Genomic DNA, 22279 nt, shown 5'->3' with positions numbered 1-22279 from the left:
CAAAGTATGACAAATAAATTGATGCAAATGTATGTATTTTGACAAAAAATAATTAAATAATTCAATTTTAATTTTATCTTAAAATTACTTATTTTAACTCAAATATTTCTTATTTTAACTCAAATATTTCTTCTAATAAATTTTAAATTTAATAAAATTATAAAATTATTATTATTATATATATATTATCAAAAATAAAATATAGTGTATCATTTTATATTCATCTATACTTTATTTTTTCCATATTCATTCTTTCCTATGTTTCCGTGTCTCTTGATGCCTCCATTCATATGTTCTATCTTTTTCATATTCTCATATTTCATCTTTTTCATGTTCTCATGTTCCATCTTTTCTATGTTCTCATATTTTTTGGTTCCTTCATTTTCATATTTTTTGATTCACTCGTTCTCATGTTCTTTGGTTCTCTAGTTCTCATGTTCTTTAGTTCCCTCATTCTCATGTTCTTTGGTTCCTTTGTTCTCATGTTCTTTGATTCTCTTATTCTCATATTCTTTGGTTCCCTTGTTATGATGTTCTTTGGTTCCCTCATTCTCATATTCTTTGATTCCTTTGCTCTCATATTCTTTGGTTCCTTTATTCTCATATTCTTTGGTTCCTTCATTTTCATATTTTTTGATTCACTCGTTCTCATGTTCTTTGGTTCTCTAGTTCTCATGTTCTTTAGTTCCCTCATTCTCATGTTCTTTAGTTACCTCATTCTCATGTTCTTTGGTTCTTTTGTTCTCATGTTCTTTGATTCCCTTGTTCTCATGTTCTTTGGTTCCTTTGTTCTCACGTTCTTTGATTCTTTTGTTTTCATGTTCTTTGGTTCCTTTATTTTCATGTTTTTTGATTCCTTTGTTCTCATGTTCTTTGGTTCTTTTGTTCTCATGTTCTTTGGTTCTTTTGTTCTCATGTTCTTTGGTTCCTTTGTTTTCACGTTCTTTGATTCCTTTGTTTTCATGTTCTTTGGTTCTTTTGTTTTCATGTTCTTTGGTTCCTTTGTTCTCATGTTCTTTGGTTCTTTTGTGCTCATGTTCTTTGGTTTCGTTGTTCTCATGTTCTTTAGTTCCCTCATTCTCATGTTCTTTGGTTCCTTTATTCTCATATTCTTTGGTTCCCTCATTTTCATGTTCTTTGGTTCTTTTGTTCTCATGTTCTTTGGTTCCCTTGTTCTCATGTTCTTTAGTTCCCTCATTCTCATGTTCTTTGGTTCCTTTGTTCTTATGTTCTTTAGTTCCCTCATTCTCATGTTCTTTGGTTCTTTTGTTCTCATGTTCTTTGATTCTCTTGTTCTCATGTCCTTTGGTTCCTTTGTTCTCATGTTCTTTGATTCTTTTGTTTTCATGTTCTTTGGTTCCTTTGTTTTCATGTTCTTTGGTTCCTTTGTTCTCATGTTCTTTGATTCTTTTGTTCTCATGTTCTTTGGTTCCCTTGTTCTCATGTTCTTTAGTTCCTTCATTCTCATATTCTTTGGTTCCTTTGTTCTCATGTTCTTTAGTTCCTTCATTCTCATGTTCTTTGGTTCTTTTATTCTCATGTTCTTTGATTCCCTTGTTCTCATGTTTTTTGGTTCCTTTGTTCTCACGTTCTTTGATTCCTTTGTTTTCATGTTCTTTGGTTCCTTTGTTTTCATGTTCTTTGGTTCCTTTGTTCTCATGTTCTTTGATTCTTTTGTTCTCATGTTCTTTGGTTCCCTTGTTCTCATGTTCTTTAGTTCCTTTGTTCTCATGTTCTATGGTTCTTTTCTTCTCATGTTCTTTGGTTCCCTTATTCTCATGTTCTTTGGTTCCTTTGTTCTCACGTTCTTTCATTCCTTTGTTTTCATGTTCTTTGGTTCCTTTGTTTTCATATTCTTTGGTTCCTTTATTCTCATATTCTTTGATTCTTTTGTTCTCATGTTCTTTGGTTCTTTTGTTCTCATGTTCTTTAGTTCCCTCATTCTCATGTTCTTTGATTCCTTTGTTCTCATATTCTTTGGTTCGCTCATTTTCATGTTCTTTGGTTCTTTTGTTCTCATGTTCTTTGGTTCCTTTGTTCTCACGTTCTTTGATTCCTTTGTTTTCATGTTCTTTGGTTCCTTTGTTTTCATGTTCTTTGGTTCTTTTGTTTTCATGTTCTTTGGTTCTTTTGTTCTCATGTTCTTTGGTTCTTTTGTTCTCATGTTCTTTGGTTCCCTTGTTCTCATGTTCTTTAGTTCCTTCATTCTCATGTTCTTTGATTCCTTTGTTCTCATGTTCTTTAGTTCCCTCATTCTCATGTTCTTTGGTTCTTTTGTTCTCATGTTCTTTGATTCTCTTGTTCTCATGTTCTTTGATTCCTTTATTCTCACGTTCTTTGATTCCTTTGTTTTCATGTTCTTTGGTTCCTTTGTTCTCATGTTCTTTGGTTCTTTTGTTCTCATGTTCTTTGGTTCCCTTGTTCTCATGTTCTTTAGTTCCCTCATTCTCATGTTCTTTGGTTCCTTTGTTCTTATGTTCTTTAGTTCCCTCATTCTCATGTTCTTTGGTTCTTTTGTTCTCATGTTCTTTGATTCCCTTGTTCTCATGTTCTTTGGTTCCTTTGTTCTCACGTTCTTTGATTCCTTTGTTTTCATGTTCTTTGATTCTTTTGTTTTCATGTTCTTTGGTTCCTTTGTTCTCATGTTCTTTGGTTCTTTTGTTCTCATGTTCTTTGGTTCACTTGTTCTCATGTTCTTTAGTTCCCTCATTCTCATGTTCTTTGATTCTTTTGTTCTCATGTTCTTTGGTTCCCTCATTCTCATGTTCTTTGGTTCTTTTGTTCTTATGTTCTTTGGTTCCCTTGTTCTCATGTTCTTTGGTTCCTTTGTTCTCACGTTCTTTGATTCCTTTGTTTTCATGTTCTTTGGTTCCTTTGTTTTCATGTTCTTTGGTTCCTTTGTTCTCATGTTCTTTGGTTCTTTTGTTCTCATGTTCTTTGGTTCCCTTGTTCTCATGTTTTTTGGTTCAGTCATTCTCATGTTCTTTAATTCTCATGTTCTTTGATTCCTCTGTTCTTTTGTTTTGTGTTCAATCTTATGTTTATTCCCATGTTTCCTTCATCACATCCACTTAGAAGGCTTTTTTTGTCTCTTTGCTTTATATTTGTGTTGTCTTATATAATAGATATGTAAAAATTTGTTTCATATAATACTACTTCTACTATTTGCATTATTTTATTTTTCTTTATTTTATTTTTAAAATATCTATATTTTAAATTATTCTTACAAACCTCATTATCTAAAATTGTGACCTTGTATTTGTTGGGAAAAAAACACCTGTAAAATTACATATATAAAGAGAAATCAATTTGCGACATAGTTGTTTTATTAGGAATTTATACAGCATATGCACTCAATTGCAGTTCTACCGAGCTAAGCACTAGAGTTGCTTAAATCTTCATAGATAGTTTAGGAAATATTCGAAGCACCTACCAAATGAGTAAGTATATATATAATATTAAAAAATTTAGGGTTTTTCATCAAAAAATTTAAACACCAGAATAAAATTTCACCTTAATCTCAACTACTGTATTTTTAAAATTCTTTTGAAATTTTATAAGAATCTTTAGCATACTTATTTTCGACTGTATTTTTAATAAAATTAAACCAACGATGATTTTTAACCAGAAGTTGTTTAGATTAGCATATTTCTTTTTCTTTTAACAAATTTGTTAAGTAAGTCTGGAAAATTAATCATTTTCATGGAAATATTCAGTTTTGGTACTTGCAAAGCTGAATATTGTAATACTCTTATGATTTATATATTGATTTGAATTAATCCAGTGTCAATTAATCTCAAACAGCTAATTTGTTGTTTAAAGGATTTATATATATTTGTAATAGTTAGTAGAAGGATTTTTCATTGAATTAAAAACTTTTGATTTTATATCTATGTGAGCCACAACTTGACATCATAATACTTTCTTTTTGTATGATTTTTCAAATGCACGTTCTCCCTCTTTTTTATTGTTTTGTTTGTTTGTTAATAGATATTTTACATTATACATGAAAATTACTTTAACATAGCACGTGATGATTTATTTGTTATCATATGCTTCGAATCGTACATTCTCTTGAATTAATGAAGATAGAAAAAATTACACTCTTACAGCAACAAACAAAAATTTATTTCTTAAAGAATTCATTAAACATATTAAAGTTTATGTATCCATATATATATATATATATATCTTCTTCAACTAAAACTAATCAGATTCACTGTGAAAAATGAAAAAAATATATTATAAGGAATGTTTTACTTATTTTTGAGCAAGCCATATTTACATACCACTTTCAATCCAGTTTGTTTTCTCTTGGCATATGATATGATATTTTATGTTTTATAAATAAAATTCAAATAGGTACTTTTATTTTATGTTCGTACACATATTATTTATTAAAATTAATAAAATCTAATATTTTTTTTTTACTTAATTATGATTCTCTAACACATGATTACAGGATTTTTTTTATTAACATATAACAAAATCAATAAAAAAACAATTGACTAGAAGTTGTGTATACAATGTATTTGGATAAGCAAAATCTGGAAATGAATTTGTAATGTATGTGATGAATACTTTCAATATTCTTCTAGATTGAAATATTTTTAAAAAATATTTGTATTTTTTATTTTTTCATCTATCAAACTGATAAACCCCACAAGTTACCAAAATTTGAAAACTAGCTTTAAAGTAAAGTTATGAAGGAAAGGGAATGTTCAAAGAGTACCCAATTCCGTGGACAGACGATTCGAGGATCCTGCCCGGTGATCGGGCGACACGGTCACAAGGCCCCCAAATTCGGCACACTTGTGAAGACAGCACTAGATTTAGGGTTTCGACGCACCGAAGGCTCGGTGAATTATATCAGCGCTTCGAAATTCGTCGCCGAACAAGTATTTGTCTTTGTATTTCTCGCTTTGAATCTTAATTTTAGCTCATTGAAATTGGATTCCGTTTCTTCCATGGCCAATTAGCGATGTTCAAGATCGCAATCGGTCTCCAGGTTTGCTCACTTGGTTTTGCAGTAAAGCGAGGAGGCCAGTTTTCCATGTTGTCATCGAACGCTTGGTTTTTAGCGGTAATTTACATTTCCTACTTGACTACGAACCTTCGTTTTATTCGTAATCGCGGAATTAGTTCAGTGTGTTACCAATCACTATCTGTAGAATTCAGTCTCTAGTTTTTTGATGCGGATTTCGGAATTGCTGAGAGACCAGGAGGCTGTGGAGTGTATACCTTGCCGACTTCGTGTGTCAGTTGGATTGACTATTGGATTTTGGCTGCTAGCAGTGGATGAATGTTGCTGCGAAGAGAGCTGCAGAAGTAGCTCTTCAAAAATTTAGGGTTTAGGGCTTATGCGATCAGGCTTTACGATTCAATCGTGATGCAATGTAGTTGGTTTGACTGGTAATTGATGCGTCTGAGCGGATTGGACCATCGATTGTAATCATGAGCATTGGACACGGAATCGTACGTCACCTCAGATCATTTTTGCGGCAAAATGTGGGTGTTTCCTTGGTTTCGCAACGAAGAGTTTCGGTGGCAACCTTTAAGCTTGACAGTAGAGGTGATTTTTTAATCCGCGTTTGTGTTTGTCACTCGTTGAGTTGAAACTGCTGGTCATGGTGTGGCATTCCAATCATTGTCAATGTTTAAGATTATTCAAATGGCTAGGTCTGTGGTGTGTAGTTGACGCAGTTTACTGAGCTTTGAACACGATGGTTGTCACGAACGCGTGGATTAAGTATGGTCTTCTGTTTGTTGTAGGCAAGGATGGCAATAATTGGAAAACATTTCCATCTGATCCATCCGAGGAAGTCCGACAAGAGCCCTGGCTGAAGGCTGCTATGGATACTCTTAACCGTGAGCTTATGCGGCAGGGTACATTTATCCGAGGTTAGTTTTGAAATTTTATTACATTTAGTTTTCCCTCTCTCTCCCAGCAAGTGTAATTAAACTCGGATATTCACTGTCAGAGAATATGGAAAGATTTATGTTAAATATGATCTGATGAAATTTATGCCATTATGATGTGAAGTATCTGATTGGTTTAAACACTGAATATTATGAAAGAAAATCCAGTGTTATGTCTAACTTGGACGGCATATATTTAGACTGAATTTAGAGTGGTGGCTCAAGCTTTCTCCTGGGGTATTGCAGGCAAGTCCATCGATCCATCTCTTATACCTATTTCCCCAGCTGTTGAATACGAGAAAATATTTGAACCACACTATCTTGAATGTTCCCATGGATTTCGACCGGGCCTTTCTCAGCACACTTGTCTCAAGCAAATACGTCGTGACTTCCAGGGTACTGTTTGGTATATAAAAGGGAATAGTTTGTCAAAGTATTTTGATAAAATTCCACCTGACAAAGTTGAGCGTCTCTTGAAGAATAAGATCCAATCCAAGAGCGTCAAAGCTTTGGAGAAAAATCTGATGGCAAGCCTTAGGGCATCAGCGCGGCGAGGGATCATGAAGGACGGATTTGATCCTCTTGCTTCAAACATAGTGCTTCACGAAGTAGACACTTTTCTTATGCGTCTGAAGAGTATAGTTGACAGGGGACGGCGCCAGTCTGCTACTCCTGCGGTCTTCAACGTCCAAAGAAATGCATTGGCTCTCGATCGAACTGCTTATAGGATGGTGACACAAAACAATCGAACTATCTCCTTAGGGCCTCCTCAAGATCCTTACTTACGACGTATCACCTACACCCGGTTTGCTGACGATTTTTTAATTGGTATCATAGGACCTCGAGTTCTTGCAGTGCGGATACAGGAACTAGTTATCCGATTCTTGAGGGTCAAGCTTGGAATGCAGCCTGCACCTGACAGCTTTGAAATATATCGAGCCAAAGACAGCAAAGTGCCATTTCTGGGATACCTCATGAGCAGAAATCCCGACAGGATTCGCAAATTTTGTCGTCGACAGGGTGACAAGTGGATTACATACAGGATTGAGGATATTGGTACTCTTTGCTTTCTTGTGGACATGGATAAGGTGATTAGACGTCTGGCAGAGAAGGGGTTCTGCGATAAGAGTGGCAATCCGATACCCAATTTCAAATATTACCAGTATCCTCAGGATAAGTCTGTCAAGGTTGTCGGTAATATATTGAGGGGACTTGCTGAATATTACCATCTCGCTGATTCTAAACGCCAATGCGTCAACCGCCTCAGCTACATTATGCGGTCATCATTGGCTAAGACATATGCAGCCAAGTTCAAACTGGGTTCTTCAGCGAAGGTTTTTAAGAGGGGTGGTAAAGATTTATCGAGGCCCATTAAGGTTAAGGGTGATTCCTCATCGAATCAGAGAAGTTCACCTGCTGGGATGTATTCTGTGGGTAAGCGGAGTGATAGAGTCGAGGGATCTAGACGTTCTCCAGCTTTCCCTTTCACAAAGTACCGAGAAATTTCTCGCCCTGATAGAATGGGTCTAACGAGGGACTGGGAGCGGCAGAGGACGACACATCGTTCCAAGCGTGGGTGAAGATTTAGGGCACTCATATTACACGGTACATTGCTGCATGAAGAAGGTATTCGAGTCCCAGTTGACATTGTCCAAGTGTTTTCGGAGGTCTTTGTGAAGATCCGGGCTGTGCGATTCCATAAAAACGCATTGCCTGTTGCTGATTTTGAACATGTGCTACCTTATTGTAGCTTCTGTTGTATAGACTAGTTATGTGAATGTTCCTGATATTGCAATCCCAACTTACCGATTTGCAGTCACACATCACATATGTTCGATCATGTGTTCATTTGTATTTGCAGGAACGAGTGTTTTTCATTCTATACATGTGTGACCATCTTCGATATGCATCGTGCATGAGAATAGCATATGATCAGGTTTGTGTACGATTCACTCTTCCTAGTCGGTATGCTGCCTGCGGAAGTAACCTTTTTATTGATATATTCTCACTTCGACTGAAATTTTAGGCAAATTTGTGTTGTTTTTGTTCAAGGGTTCATGTCTAAGAAGGTTCTACATCCAACTTCTGATCTCTGGCAGGTTCATGACTAGCATCTATGGGTGGATGTCGAGGCTGCTTAGTCAACCAGAGTGGCACCAACATATTGGCACCAAAAGAACTCTTTATAGCGACTCCAATTTCATAGAAGGTCAGGGTTGTAATCTGTTACCCGAGGTTGGGCGTTGTGAAGAGCTGTTAGAAGTAAAGCAAGTGACAGGTCATGCAGCACTTGTGGCCTTTTTTTCTGACCGTACATTTTTTCAACGCTGTGCGAATGGATACTGGAGATATTTCCGGGTTTAAGAGCACTCTTTGAATCCATGCTTTTATCCTTCACATATATTTAATTTATGCATATTCATGCTGTCCTTCTGATTGCCCCTGAAGCCAGTGCTCAATCGTCTTGGAAGGTGTAGTTGGGGTTATCTTCAGCTTTTATTGTAAGAGTCCGAGCCATGTTTTGAAAGTCGCATTTCAATGTACGATTTATAGTTTTACATATCACACCAACTAAAAATAAAAAATACAATGAGTTCGATTGGTCCTGAAATAAAAAATACATGTATACCGTCTACTTTTCTGAACTAGCCTTTTGACCTTCGGGGGTTCCTGGTGCTATGTCAAAGTTATTTAATGCTTCAAGCATAAATTTTTCCTCCAACTGAAAAGCAATGTTTTATTGTATCTAACATTTGAATAGTGTATAGGGTGCCAACTACACATACCATTGCATCAATCTATTCATTTTGTTAATTACTTAGCTTTATCTATCAAAGTGATAGAATAAAGCTCCTTTTATATCAATCTTTTTGTTTAGTACATTAATCAATATTATCTTTCAAAGCCATAGGATAAAGGAGGTCAAGTTTTAAACAAGAGAGTAATAATTTGAGGACATAAATAAATCCTTTTATTGGTTTAAAAAAGATTCTTGTTAATTAGAATATTAGCTTAAGTTCACAAGAGTTGCTTCTCAAATTGATAGGATATTTCATGTGTTGGTGGAACAAAAGATGTTATGTAGATAAATACTTATTCATGAGAAGTATTCAAATCTCTAGTTATTATCTAAAAATTAAAGTTGAAGCAATAAATAAATTCTCATAGTTATCCACTCTTTACATGAAATTGTTTAAAATGTGTAGAATGTTATCATTCTCTCTTTATACATACTTATTGCTTGTATGCATGCAAGCCTACTTGTTTGATTGCTCACATACTTATTTTGAGTTCATCTTCTTTACTTGTCTTTCTATTAAAAAATAGTTATTTTTAATACACATGGTAATGTTAGAAATTGGTAAAAAGATGTGAATGACTAATGTTTGAAAATTTTGAAGAAATAAACTTTGGATGAAAGATAAGTGTTGGCTTTTAAGAATGTAGAATTATTAAGATGTATGTTAAAGAAAAGATTTTATTATGTTTACAGTATAATATACTTTTTATACTTGAGAACTCAAATTTAGACATGTTATTTTATATTCTGATAAATTAGATATGTACTTTGTAATATGCTTTTGTAGAAAATATATTTCTGACTTAATACTACATTTAAGATGCTTATACATTGTAAGAGTATTTCAACATAAAACTCCAATATTGAGCATTTTGATGCATATTCTAAAAAATTGCTTTAAAAGTACATTAATTTTAAATACTTTTTTCAACTCTAATTAATATCCTTTGTAACTTTTTTCTTACTATCTTATATATATATTTTTAATTTAGTTTACATAAAAAATAACTAGTAGTAAAAACCTATTATCTTTTACATTTGTTATTATTCTTCTTAAAACAATCTAAAATCTCATGATTGAAATTTTAACCAAAGAACCTTAAAAAAAAAAAAAAAAAAAAAAAAAAATCTATCTATCTATATTATTTACATTGATTTCAATTTAAATTATTTCAGTTTATTAGCAATATACATTGTGTATGAATTTGTATTTATGTAGTATACAAAAACATATACATGTATAAATAGAGGAATGTTAAGTAGATCCAAGCTTTTGCTAAATTGACCCACCTATCCTAACCATCATAAAAAAACAAATAACCTCTACATTCATTTCTCCAGTACTAGATCCAAAACCAATGAAAACCAACCATATTCTTCATCATGTGTAGATCAAATTAGTAAAAACCTTGGTCTATTTAACATTCCTCGATAAATAAGTATATATATATATATATATATATATATCATTCATGAGAAGACAATGCAATGTAATAGGGATTTATATTGAAAGTGCATATATTAAGTTTGGTGTCTTTGTATAATGCAAGTTTTAATTAGGTAGATATATTTAAAGAATTTATATTGCTTAAAACAATGATTTTTTTTTTCTTCTTCTTGTAGAATAGAATTATACCTGTGCATAATATTCTATGGTTATTAGACAAATTTTCATAATAACACTTATATGGATTAATTTATTGATGACATTTTGCAATTATTGATCTAAAATTTGATTTACATCCTGAATTCATGCATCAATTTGAACATGAAAATCTGAAGACATTTCAATATTTATTTTTAACAACTTAAAGAGTTTCTTCCGAAATTTTAAAACAAACTAAGGTCCTCAACCAAATGTTATTTTAATTGGAAGTCTATAATGTCAACATATATCACTAAAAAATAAATTAATCTATTTTTTAATTTTATTTTCACACAATACATCTAAGAATATTTTTAGATCTACCTAACATTTAGCTTTTGTTTTTACAAATAAAAATTATTAAAAAAAATAATTTCTCTCTCTCTCTCTCTCTCTGTGTGTATATATATATATATATATATATATATTTCATGTTATCATTTTGTTTTCATGAATGATATACATGTTTTTAGTGGTGCTTAATATTTTGGTATATTTTATAAGTTTTTCTTTATATGCAGGAAATAGTATTAAAAAGAAAAGAAAAGAAAAAAGAAGAAGGAAATTCCTTGGCTGTGACATGGACCCTACCACATTACGAACAGAAAAAGTATTAATCGTGGAATACTCTGTTCATCCAATATATCATCGAACGAAACATAAGTACACGAGGTAATATTCGACGCAGGGAATACATACGGTATTAGGTCTGCAAGCGCTCAAGTGCTCAGAGGGAGAGACGCAACATCTGGACCGTCGAGGAGGGGGATCCACGGCGGAGGGTAACCTACGGGGGGGGGGATTGGCATTAGGGTTTCGGGGGGTGCGCACCGCTCTTTTTGCTCCGTTGCGGTCTCATGACCAGGGTCTTGCCATTTCGTTGGCTCTCTCTCCCCTCGCCCTCTCCCACTCGGGGAGTAGTTGTCGTCTACATCGCCCGGGACCCCTTTGCACTGGAGTGTTCGGTGGCGATTCGCCTCCTGCCACCATGGCGACCTTTGCGAAACCTGAAAATGCTCTCAAGCGAGCAGAAGGTATGATCTGCTTCTCCTGATTTGGGGTTTGGGTTTCTGCTCATACGTTTTTTCCTTTTTTTCTTGCGTGGGAGGTTTGTCCGTAGGAGCATGCTCAATTCGTTTCCGTCGCGAGCTGCTGTGTGTATCATGAATGTAGCTTGCAGCTGGAGATTCTTGTGCCCCGCCTTTTCTTTTCTCGTGGACCGAGCTCACTAGTTTAAGGCCCTGTAATTGCGGTGGTTGTGTGTGAAGAGTGAGGATTTGTAGGCTTGGGTGTATCGACCTAGGGTTAAAGTCCTTTTTTCTGTAGTCCTATTCCTTAGACGTTGCTGTTGCCTCTCTATCTTCATGCGAGTGGTAGTAGAGAATTATGCACGGTAAATATTTCCCCTAAAGACTCTGGCAGCAAGAGCCGGAATGAATTCAGGATCCGTCGCCTCAGATTGAAGTTTCATGGCGGAGCTGCCGGCTTTTTGCATGCGCAGTCGATCGTTAGGTTACATGATTTCTAGGTCATTTTGTAACATGGCTTGCTCGAAATTGGTGGTTATTCCCATATTTGCAAGGCTAAGGTACAGTGTACGGCTATTATCAAGTGAGGATAAGGTTGTTGGTCTTTTTGGATCCAGATCTAGATAAGCCCAGGCAGCATTTGTCTCTATTCATCGATGGTTGCGTTTTCTGGTTGGGCTGACTGGCTGGACCTGGCTTCTGGCAGAGTTGATGAATGTTGGGCAAAAGCAGGCTGCACTACAAGCACTTCACGATCTGATTACGTCGAAAAGGTACCGAGCATGGCAGAAAACGCTAGAGAAGATTATGTTCAAGTATGTCGAGCTCTGTGTGGACATGAAGAAGGGCAGATTTGCCAAGGATGGGTTAATCCAGTATCGGATAGTCTGCCAGCAAGTCAATGTCAGTTCGCTGGAGGAAGTCATCAAGTACTTCCTTCAGCTGTCCAGCGAGCGTGCCGAGGCTGCGCAAGCCCAAGCAGCAGCTGCTGAGGTAACTTTGGATGTTGAGGATTTGGAGGCTGAGAAAAGGCCGGAGGATTTGATGTTGAGTTACGTCAGCGGCGAGAGGGGGAAAGAACGCTCTGATCGCGAAACCGTGACTCCGTGGTTTAAGTTTCTATGGGAAACATATCGAACAGTACTGGAAATTCTGCGGAACAATTCAAAGTTGGAGTCCTTGTACGCCGTAAGTAAACGTCTACTTAACGGGATTCATTATTTGTTGAGTTGTTTCCATGTTTCTGAAATTAAGGCCGAATCTCCATCGGGGATTCTCTGATTTATTTGCTTTTAAATCGCATTTTCCTGAATTAAAAACAGTTTGTACGCAATGCGTTTGAATCACTGAATTTGTGAATCACTGCGATTGGATAGCTAGCGAGCGGCTGCGTCACTTTTAACTTCCGATTTATTCCGCAACTTAAGAAGCTTAGTTAATTCCCTTGTTTAATCACAGCGTGTTTGGTGTACTCCCCTCTGATTATTTTTGTGTGATATGCCAACAGATGACAGCCCATCGGGCTTTTCAGTTTTGCCTCCAATATAAGCGCACAACAGAATTTCGACGGCTCTGCGAAATTCTCCGCAATCATCTTACCAACCTGAACAAATACAGAGATCAGCGTGACAGGCCTGATCTCAGTCAGCCAGAAAGTCTGCAGTTGTATCTAGAGACTAGGTTTGAACAGCTCAAGATCGCTACAGAGTTAGAGTTATGGCAGGTGCGATTTTTTTCGAGATGGCGTAGTTTGCGTGCATGTTTGTGGATGCTGGTTGATTGTGGAAACCTACCTTCAGGAAATGTTGCTCTTTTTAGGATGACTTGGGGGCACATCCGTAGCAGGGTGTGAGACTTTAAGTAGCAGCATATTGTCCTAGTGCGATGGTGTTAGTCGATAGTGATTGTGGAGGTCTAGAATATTTCATGAATACTGGTCTGAAGTAGAAGTCATTTTCTAAATTTTCCTACGATTTCTGAGAAATGATTTACTGCATATTTATGGTGGGGCATTGCAACTAACTTTGTGCTGATCCAATTGCACAGGAAGCGTTCCGCTCGATTGAGGATATTCATGGACTGATGTCCATGGTGAAGAGAACGCCGAAGCCCCAAATGATGGCCGTCTACTATGCCAAACTGACACTTATCTACTGGGTATCTGACAATCACTTATATCATGCCTACGCATGGTACAAGTTATACAACCTGCAAAAGAGCTATAACAAGAATCTCACAGCAAAGGATTTGCAACTCATGGCGTCAGCTGTAGTGTTGGCAACTCTTGCTGTACCCCCCTATGACCGCAAGCATGGTGCTCACCACTTCGAGTTAGAGATGGAAAAGGACCGGAACATTCGAATGGCCAACATTCTGGGATTCAACATCGATGCAAAGAAAGACTCTCGGGAAGTCGTAAGTATCTTCAATAAAATTACTTGATTATGCCTCGATCTTGGCGATGTCGCTTTTCATGGTAGCCTTCTATAGTATTGCTATCTTTTCAGTTTAGGGTTATAATAATTATGTATTTCTCTTTAAATTTTTCTTTCGTAGAGCATATTAATTCTTCATGTAGTTCATTTTACCATTCGCTTACTTCTATTTCTGTGTTTCAATTTTTTTTGCAGCTATCCAGGGCAGCTCTACTTTCTGAACTTGTAAGTTCATATTTGATGTGTGTATGCTTAAGCACCGGATTTGTAGCAATTATTGAAAGCATTTATCTACATTTCTCTTAATGTTATTTTTTGTCTTAGAGAAGTTGAGTTCTGCAGAGAACTCGAAGACTTGTGTTGTTTATCTTACTCTCAGTGGTACCTGATTTTTCAAATGTTATGTATTATTCTTTACTTTTTGCTCTATTGTATACGAAATCAATACCTTGCTCATTAGCCTGGTGCGAATTATTTTGGTTTTTGTTATTTCCATTCGTACTAGTGGTTATAGTTTCTCATAGTTGGGTGGCATGTATGCAGGTTGCGAAAGGTGTGATGACGTATGTTTCACCGGAGGTCAAGGATCTCTACACATTGCTAGAGAATGAATTCCACCCGCTTGACCTTGCTGCGAAAGCTCAGCCTTTTCTCTCGAAACTCCCAAATCTAAGTGATAAGCTGTCTTCAGCATCACCGGTTCCGGAAGTGCGATTAGAGCAGTATGTTCCAGCTCTTGAAAGGCTTACTACTCTCCGAGTTCTTCTGCAGGTGAAGTCTTGTGAAGAGATGTAGAGTTTGTATCTTGCACGTTGGCTAACTAAGTTAGTTTGGAACAGACCAGGCTTGTGATTGTACTTTTTAGGGTATCGTACAGTGATGATATTTTCAAATCATTAACTTTCTTGCGAGGCTTGTTCTGCAGGCATCTCAAGTCTATTCGACCATTAGAATTGCAGACCTCACTCGAATGGTCACATTTTTTGATTTCTCGGTCATCGAGAAGTTGATTGTGGAAGCAGTGAAGTACAACTTTGTGCAAATGAAGGTTGATCATCTGAAAGAAGTTGTCAACTTCGGTAGTCAGGTGAACGCTCTATTGCTGGTCAACTGTTCAAAAAATACGCCCGTCCTTGTTGAGTTCAATCGTATAGAAGTCGGCCTCCTTGCAGTAGGACTAATATACGTGGTTATGCAGGACTTGGAGTCTGAGAAAGTAAAGACTCACCTTGCTATTCTTGCGAAGAGGTTGAAGAAGGCCTGCAGCATGATCTCTCCACCCACTGTCGAGAGGTCTTCAAAGCAGATTTTGCCATACGCTGAGCTTCAAGCCATCGTAGAGAAAGAGCACAAGAAGTTGCTTGCTCGCAAGGTTTTGATCGAGCGTCGGAAAGAAGAACAGGAGCGACAAATGCTTGAAATGGTGTGTGAATATCTGTATGTGCAGCGAATTGTTGCACATGGTGTATTGGAAATTTACACGTTTTTTTCTTGAGAGTTAGAACTCGTCACCTTTCAGTTATTGATTTATCGTGTTTGAATTGGTTCTAATCCAACAGGAGAGAGAAGAGGAGTCGAAGAGACTGAAACAGCAACGCTTGACAGAAGAGGCTGAGGCCAAGAGACTCGCAAACGAGTCAGCCAGACGAGAGGAAGCCAGGATTCGAAAGGAAATTGAAGAAAAGGAACTGGAAGAAGCGAGGGCTTTGCTTGCTGAAGCTGAAAAACGAAAGGGCAAGAAGGGCAAGAAAGGAGGTGTTGATGGAGTAAGTTATCAATGTTTCTTTTAAAGAAATTCTGGTAATTAATAATATAAGTTTTATTAGTTTTATCATCAGATGTAGATTTAAACGGATGTAATCTTGAACGTGGAATTGCAGGAAGTCAGTAAACTCTCGAAGCAGCTTCTGATGGAAGAAGCTCTGAGTGAGCAAATTAGAGAACGGCAAGAGATGGAGCGGAAGCTTCAAAAGCTTGCCAAGACAATGGACTATCTGGAACGCGCGAAGCGAGAGGAGGAGAGACCACTGATTGAGGAGGCTTACCATAAGCGGCTTCAAGATGATGAGAGGTTCTATCAGCAGCAGCAGGAGGTGAGCTCACATCTACCTGAAGGAGTCAAAGCGGAAAAATCTTGTATTTGGTACCTTTGGGGTCATTGTAAATACTCTAACCTGTCCCCATTTGCATTTTCCAGCAAGCTATTGAGCAGAGCAAGAAGCAGCATGAGACTGACGTTGTCGAGAAGCATCGGTTGGAGCGGATGGGAGAAGACAAGGTATTTGCTTCTGACGTACCTTATGCAAGTTCTGAAAGATTGTAAACTTAGCATTGAGCTCATATCTCATCATTGGAGTCCTTCTGATCATCAGGAAATTTTCCAACGACAAGTTGTCAGCCGTCGTCATGGAGAGTTCGAGAGGTTGAAGCGCTTGCGGGAGGAAAGACTTGCTGAGGAGCGTGCTATTAGATCTCATGAACGTGAAATCAGACGCAAAAAAGAATACTTCAAGAGACAAGAGGAGCAGCGCCTTCTCAAGATCCAGGAAGAAGAGGAGGCTAGGAAGAGAGAAGGTGTGTACTATTACATTCCGACATCCATGCATTGAATATGCTGTATTGCAGTTCTAGATAATTTGGCAACGATAGGGTCTCGAGCACCATTTGACGCCATGACTGTTCTCTTTGCAGAGGAAGAGCGCAAACGCAGAGAAGAAGCTGAACGCCTTGCGAAGTTGGAGGAAATTGCCCAAAAGCAACGTGAGAGGGAAGCTGCCGCCGAAGAGAGAGAGAAGCGTGAGAGAGAGGAAGCTTTACAAGCTAGGCTTCAAGAGAAACCAGGAAAGTTTGTTCCTCCTTCGCTTCGAAAGTTTAGGGAGAGCGGCGAGGAATTGAAGCGTCCTAGCATGGAAGACCGTCGAGATGTGCGTCCACCAGTGGAGGAACGTCGGCCTCTTTTCCTGTCGTCGCGATCAGCTCCTCCTCGTGATGCTGATAGGCCGATCGATAGAGAGTCTGCCAATGCTCCTCCCTCCAAAGCTTATCAACCGCCTCGAGCCCGTCAGTCCGACCCTGAAGCTCCTCCACGAGCGTATGAGCCTCCTCCAGTGCGACGGACTTATGATGCACCACCTGCACGTGGGGACACCAATGAGCCTCCTCGGTCTGGTGTATACGCTCCTCCCAATCGTGGAGGAGGCAGGTCCTTTGGGCAGCGTCCTGTCATCGGTGGCAGACCAACAGAAGATCGTCCAGAGCGCACTGAAGATCGTCCAGAGCGTCGAGATCGTTGGTAAACTGATCTCGATAGCCATAGGCAGGACTCCGGCAATTAGCAACGTTCCTATTTACGGGAGCTGTAGGTGGTTTTCGGTGTTTTCTTGTCATGTGCTTAAAAGGTCACATTTTGGTAGGGTCAAATGCAGTAAAGTGATCGAGTTAGTCAGCACTTGTGAGGATCTTCTTCCTGTTCAGATAGTATGTCTTGTCTTATGAATGTCAGCTCTGTTTAGTCTTGTTTCATGTCCTCAGCTTCCTGTTCGGAGTTTACATGGATACAATACCTTGTGGACTTTCATTATAAGGTTTATTTATCCTCGCTTGGGGGGAGTTCGGGATAGTCGAGTAGTGGAGGGGATTGTCTTGACTGTATCATGTTTTAGAATCAACCGGATTAATACCTTCAACTTCCTCGGAGTTTTAGTCAATACCATCACTTGTAAACTGTACGTTAGGGTATGAATTTTATGATGTAGCCTGAACCAGAGATGTATATCGTGCATTCTAAATCATATGTTTATTAGTGAGTTAATTTTTTAAGCTTGAAACAGTAACTTTTAGATTACCTTCTGTAATAAATGTTCTGAGAAAGAAGGTGTAACTTGTTGAACTTAAATAGCAATAGAATTTGTTCGAAAGAGAAGGAAGTGAGTTTTGTAGACACATCGATGTTATAATACGCTCTCACCCTCATCTTAGATGAATGAGATTTGGTTTGAAACTTCTTAATCAATTGTATTCCCATGCATGTTAGTTTGTATTAGCATTTGATCACATTCATTAATATTTTTCAATGTATTAATAATGCTACTTTCACAAAATTGTTCCAGCGATGTCAAGACTCATACGCATTTTATACATTAATGTCAAATGTGCAAACGAAGAAGTTGTCTGACTTTGTATTCAAATTTTTGACTCATACAAACACAAGATAGTGGAGGAATATTAACATAGAGCGTTTAAAGAAAATTGCATAAAAATGTATGTATTTATTTAGTAAGAAGTCCCAGACAACAGATTTTGTATTTAATCAATTTGTGTTGGCAGTTAAACCCGTTCAATAAATTTTATTTAGTAAATTTTATACTATTTAAGTTTTTAATGAATTCTTTCTTAGAGTGTGGTGAAAAAAATAAAAATAAAGTCTTCGTTGTTGCTAAACAGGATAAAATTATTTACAAAAGTAGTGAAGTTGCTGTATCCATTAAAATCCTGAGACATAGAAAGTAGATATGTATGAATTTATTTTTTAAAAAATAACTTAAACTAATTTGTCTTATTAAACCATGTCTTATGCATGGTACTTGAGTTCATAGAACACGTTAGATAATTACTTGTTGAAGACTCTTTGCTCTCTGAGACAACCTTTAAGACTCAACTTAAAAAATTTATTCAAAAGTGCTTTAGTTTAGGATAAATATATCTTGTTTAATTTAAGTGATTAAGATCAATGACCTTCTTTCTAGTTAGACACACATAAGATAATATAAACTTAGTGCACAAAGCCATTCATTGAATAAAAAAAAAGACATCAAGACTTTTACACTATATCATGAAAATTGTTAATGGAACAATAAAAGCCATTGGCTTTGGCTCTAAATTCATACAAATGGTTAAATTATTGTTTAATAGAACTAAGGCAATGCTTGATGTTCTATCTCATAAATTCTAAGTTCAATAAGAAATATCCTAAGTGTGTTCTCTACTCAATATTTATTTTTTATTATTAATAAATTCTTCAATTTTAATCTCAAATATGCCATCAATCAACACTAATTAAAAGATATATATATATATATATATATATCTATATCAACCAAAAAACTTAGAGTAGTTAACTATTAATTAATATGAGTATAATTTTGGTCATATTTATTGAAGATAAAATAGAAAATTGACTCACTTATTGCTAATTTATATATCTTCAACAAGACATTAGAATTCAAAAGAAATTAGGATAACTTTGCAACTTTAGGATGATCCAAAAAGAATAAATTCTATGATTGAGAAAATTTAATTAGCAATAGGCTAAGGTAGAAGTTTGCAAAGTTGTAGACTACAAGAAGGATTAAGAGGCTATTGTTGATTCTTAGATTAAAGAATATATATATATATATATATATATATATATATGTAAAAACCAACTTTAGCAAGAATAATTTTAGAGATTAAATATATTATCTTAAAAATTATAATTTTTATTATTATTGAATTGTGAAATGATTCATTCAAAGGCATAGAAAGTATTAGATACATTTCAAACGATTTCCTATTGATAAGCTAATATACAAATAAGAATATTATAAATAATTGTTAGTTAATGCATTTAGAATAGAAGATTAAATTTGCTTGACTTAGAAGTAACACTTAATGATTTTTTAACATAATAGATGTTAAAAAAAATATCATGTCCAATATTTCAACTTGTACACCTTGCTTAGATATAAAATGCATTAAATTTAATTTATAAAAAATAAATACAAATAGCATCTAAATATCCATTGGATAATTAAATCTAGAACAAAATTTGGAATATGTTTGACAAAAGGACTATCACAACTTTGATAAACATAGCAAAAGATCTAAAACACTAGCATCTACATACTTTCTATTCAATGTTCTATCACCTATTTTAGCTAAATAGTACATTAAGATTACGAAATACACCATTTTATATAAATTGGCTAATGAAGTTGATAGGAATGAATTAAGTAAAATAAAAAATTTATAGAATTTTTTCTTAAAAGTATTTGTATCTTAGAATATAGCCAAATATAAATTTTAAATCATCAAAGAAGAAAAATATTGTTTACATGATATTTTCAAAAGTATATTGATTGAATGAGTAATGTCTCTTAGACATGGATATTTAATCTTTAATATTAGAGAATAGATTGGAATATATTGACATCATATGAACTCAAGGCCAAAAGTTTTTTTTTTTTTTTTTTTTGTAAAGACTAGTTGGAAGTGAATAAAACACTAAACAAAGTAATTTAAAAATTACAACCAACAATGCATAATATATTTATTCAATGCACCAATATATATACAAATGCTTCAAAAACACCTCTGTACAAAGTCCATTAACATGCTCAATAGTTTTCTTGGTAGAAAATCTTTATCTAGCTGCTACAAAATTAAATATAAGATGTCATGTTATCAAAGCATGGAAACAACCAAGTGATTATCTTTTATTTATTTATTTAACTTGGTAAATTCTTTAGAGCTTGATCATTTGGACAATTTATAGGTATGTTTTATGTAAATAAAGATTTTTATACTCAACATATTAAGTGCCATAAATCAATCATAAAATATGTAATCTAAATCAAATAAAAATGCACAACCAACATACTCTTAAGGAAAGATGATAAATCTATGCACAATTAAGTCAAGCTACATCTTACACCACAAAGAAGGTATTCAAGGATGCAAGTTTAAATAAAGAAAAATTCTTTAGCTTTACTAAATGACTAAATTTCCATAGCTAGGCCAAACCTTACAACATTAGCATTCTCTCTCAAAACCACTCATTAGACTTATTGTGACAAAAATATTAAGTCAAGAGAATTTTTCCACCTAAGTCTTTAAACTCTAGTTGGCATTAATAAAGTTAACTAACAAAAAAACTATGTAGATGAAAAACTACTAAATTAAACTAAATTACATACATCTAACAAGATTTGGTATTTAATCGCACATCACATGATAGTTGTTGTGTATATAAAGAATGTCATAAAAAATAGATCGAGTGCCATAAATCAATCATAGAGTATACAATCTAAACCAAATACAAATGCACAATCAATACACACTTAAGTACCTACTTTACTCAATTAGGAATACAATACAAACATGGTTGGAGAAGAATGCGATAATGATGTTGATGCAAAATTATATACAACCAATCCAATATTCTAGTAGCTAGATGACCAAAAATATAAGGCAAATTCAAAGGAAGGAATCTTCAATTATTATTAATATATGAGGCATGGCTAAAAGACTTCATATAATATGAACAAATCCAATTTTTTGAAAAAATAGTCAAAAGAGGTGGTGTCAAGCATGCCATATGTAACTTACATTGGCATTAATTACACAATATCATAATAGCAATTCCTTTTTCATTACCACATACAATACAAGAAGATCTATCTTATACAACATCTATTTTAATATATATATATATATATATATATATATATATATCATTAATATAAAAATGATAAGGATCATAATTCTTTAAATGCTCTCAATATTCTTATCAATCTTTGCTTTCAAGTAGCAAAATACTACCAAGCAATACATCCTTCATACAAAGATTTATGTGCCTTGCCTTAACATCAAGTTTTGTAAGCACTTCATGTTGCAAATATACATTATCTTTCTTACAAAATTTCCACACTTGAGATTGATAAGTTCTACTACAAATGCAAGCATATACTAAAGTATCACAATTTTGAATAATAGATAAGTTTTCCATAGCCATGGACATGGCCTTTTTAAAGAATTTTTCTTGATTATGTAGACATTAAGCCCAAATATCAAGGTCATCTAAGTCCACAATTTAAGCTTCTTACTTAATGAGCTTGATAGGAATGACTTTTTTCCATACAACAATTGATAAGAACTATAAGATGTCAAATATGCCTATCTACTAAAGCAATAAACAATCATAATCTATAATAATATCAAGTTTCAATTACAAAGGTTACAATGAAATAATTTATACTTTTAATAACTTAATAAGTTTAATAGCCTAAACAAATAATTCAGTTAAGTAATCTATATCATGATGATTTCTAAAAGTGGTGCAATGATCTATTAAAGCTTTAGTATACAAAACTTCAAAAATCTTTAAGAATTTCTTCTATTAATTTATTAAGATTTTAACAAGTGCTTCAAAGTATACTAATATATAATAAAAAAAAGCCATAGTTGCTAAGTTTGAAGAATTTTGTAGCAAAGCCACTAATTCAATGTACTCACTAAAATGATTTACCATCACCAACATGTATTTAGCTCCATGTGAGGTGCTAAGAAGTGGCCTTGCAAAGTCCAAAGACCAATGGTAGCTTAAATCTGTGATTGATAAAGGCTTGTATTAAGATAATAAAGTATTAAAACATGACTTGATTTGATGACATGCTTCTCACTGTAAAATATATGT

The 22279-nt window shown here is 35.1% G+C and overlaps 2 protein-coding genes across 3 annotated transcripts; both read left to right on the top strand.

Moving 5' to 3' along the window:
- Positions 1–4815: 4815 nt before the first annotated feature.
- Positions 4816–8366, top strand: LOC112278170 (putative mitochondrial protein ymf11). 2 transcript variants are annotated; one of them, XM_024511342.3, is made up of 6 exons: positions 4816–5083; positions 5296–5572; positions 5773–5901; positions 6166–7545; positions 7781–7855; positions 8019–8366. In XM_024511342.3, exons 2-4 carry the CDS (start codon positions 5455–5457, stop codon positions 7497–7499), a joined length of 1581 nt encoding a protein of 526 aa, XP_024367110.1. In that variant the 5' UTR covers positions 4816–5083; positions 5296–5454; the 3' UTR covers positions 7500–7545; positions 7781–7855; positions 8019–8366. The 2 variants fall into 2 exon arrangements, with proteins under 2 accessions (XP_024367110.1, XP_024367112.1); XM_024511344.3 differs by having other exon boundaries at positions 4871–5083; positions 6166–7524.
- A 2852-nt stretch (positions 8367–11218) lies between these two features.
- LOC112277869 (eukaryotic translation initiation factor 3 subunit A) lies at positions 11219–17534 on the top strand. The gene is made up of 13 exons (XM_024510665.3): positions 11219–11398; positions 12099–12580; positions 12900–13115; positions 13439–13807; positions 14023–14052; positions 14371–14598; positions 14753–14914; positions 15026–15250; positions 15387–15593; positions 15708–15920; positions 16025–16105; positions 16200–16401; positions 16519–17534. The coding sequence occupies exons 1-13, from the start codon at positions 11353–11355 to the stop codon at positions 17121–17123; spliced, it is 3066 nt and encodes a 1021-aa protein (XP_024366433.1). The 5' UTR covers positions 11219–11352; the 3' UTR covers positions 17124–17534.
- The last annotated feature ends 4745 nt before the right edge of the window (positions 17535–22279 follow it).

Source organism: Physcomitrium patens, chromosome 26 (genome assembly GCF_059467195.1).
Source record: "Physcomitrium patens ecotype Gransden chromosome 26, ASM5946719v1, whole genome shotgun sequence".
In the NCBI taxonomy this organism is placed as follows: domain Eukaryota; kingdom Viridiplantae; phylum Streptophyta; class Bryopsida; order Funariales; family Funariaceae; genus Physcomitrium; species Physcomitrium patens.
Note: the sequence above shows the minus strand (reverse complement) of the source record. Positions and strands in the feature narration are given on the sequence as shown.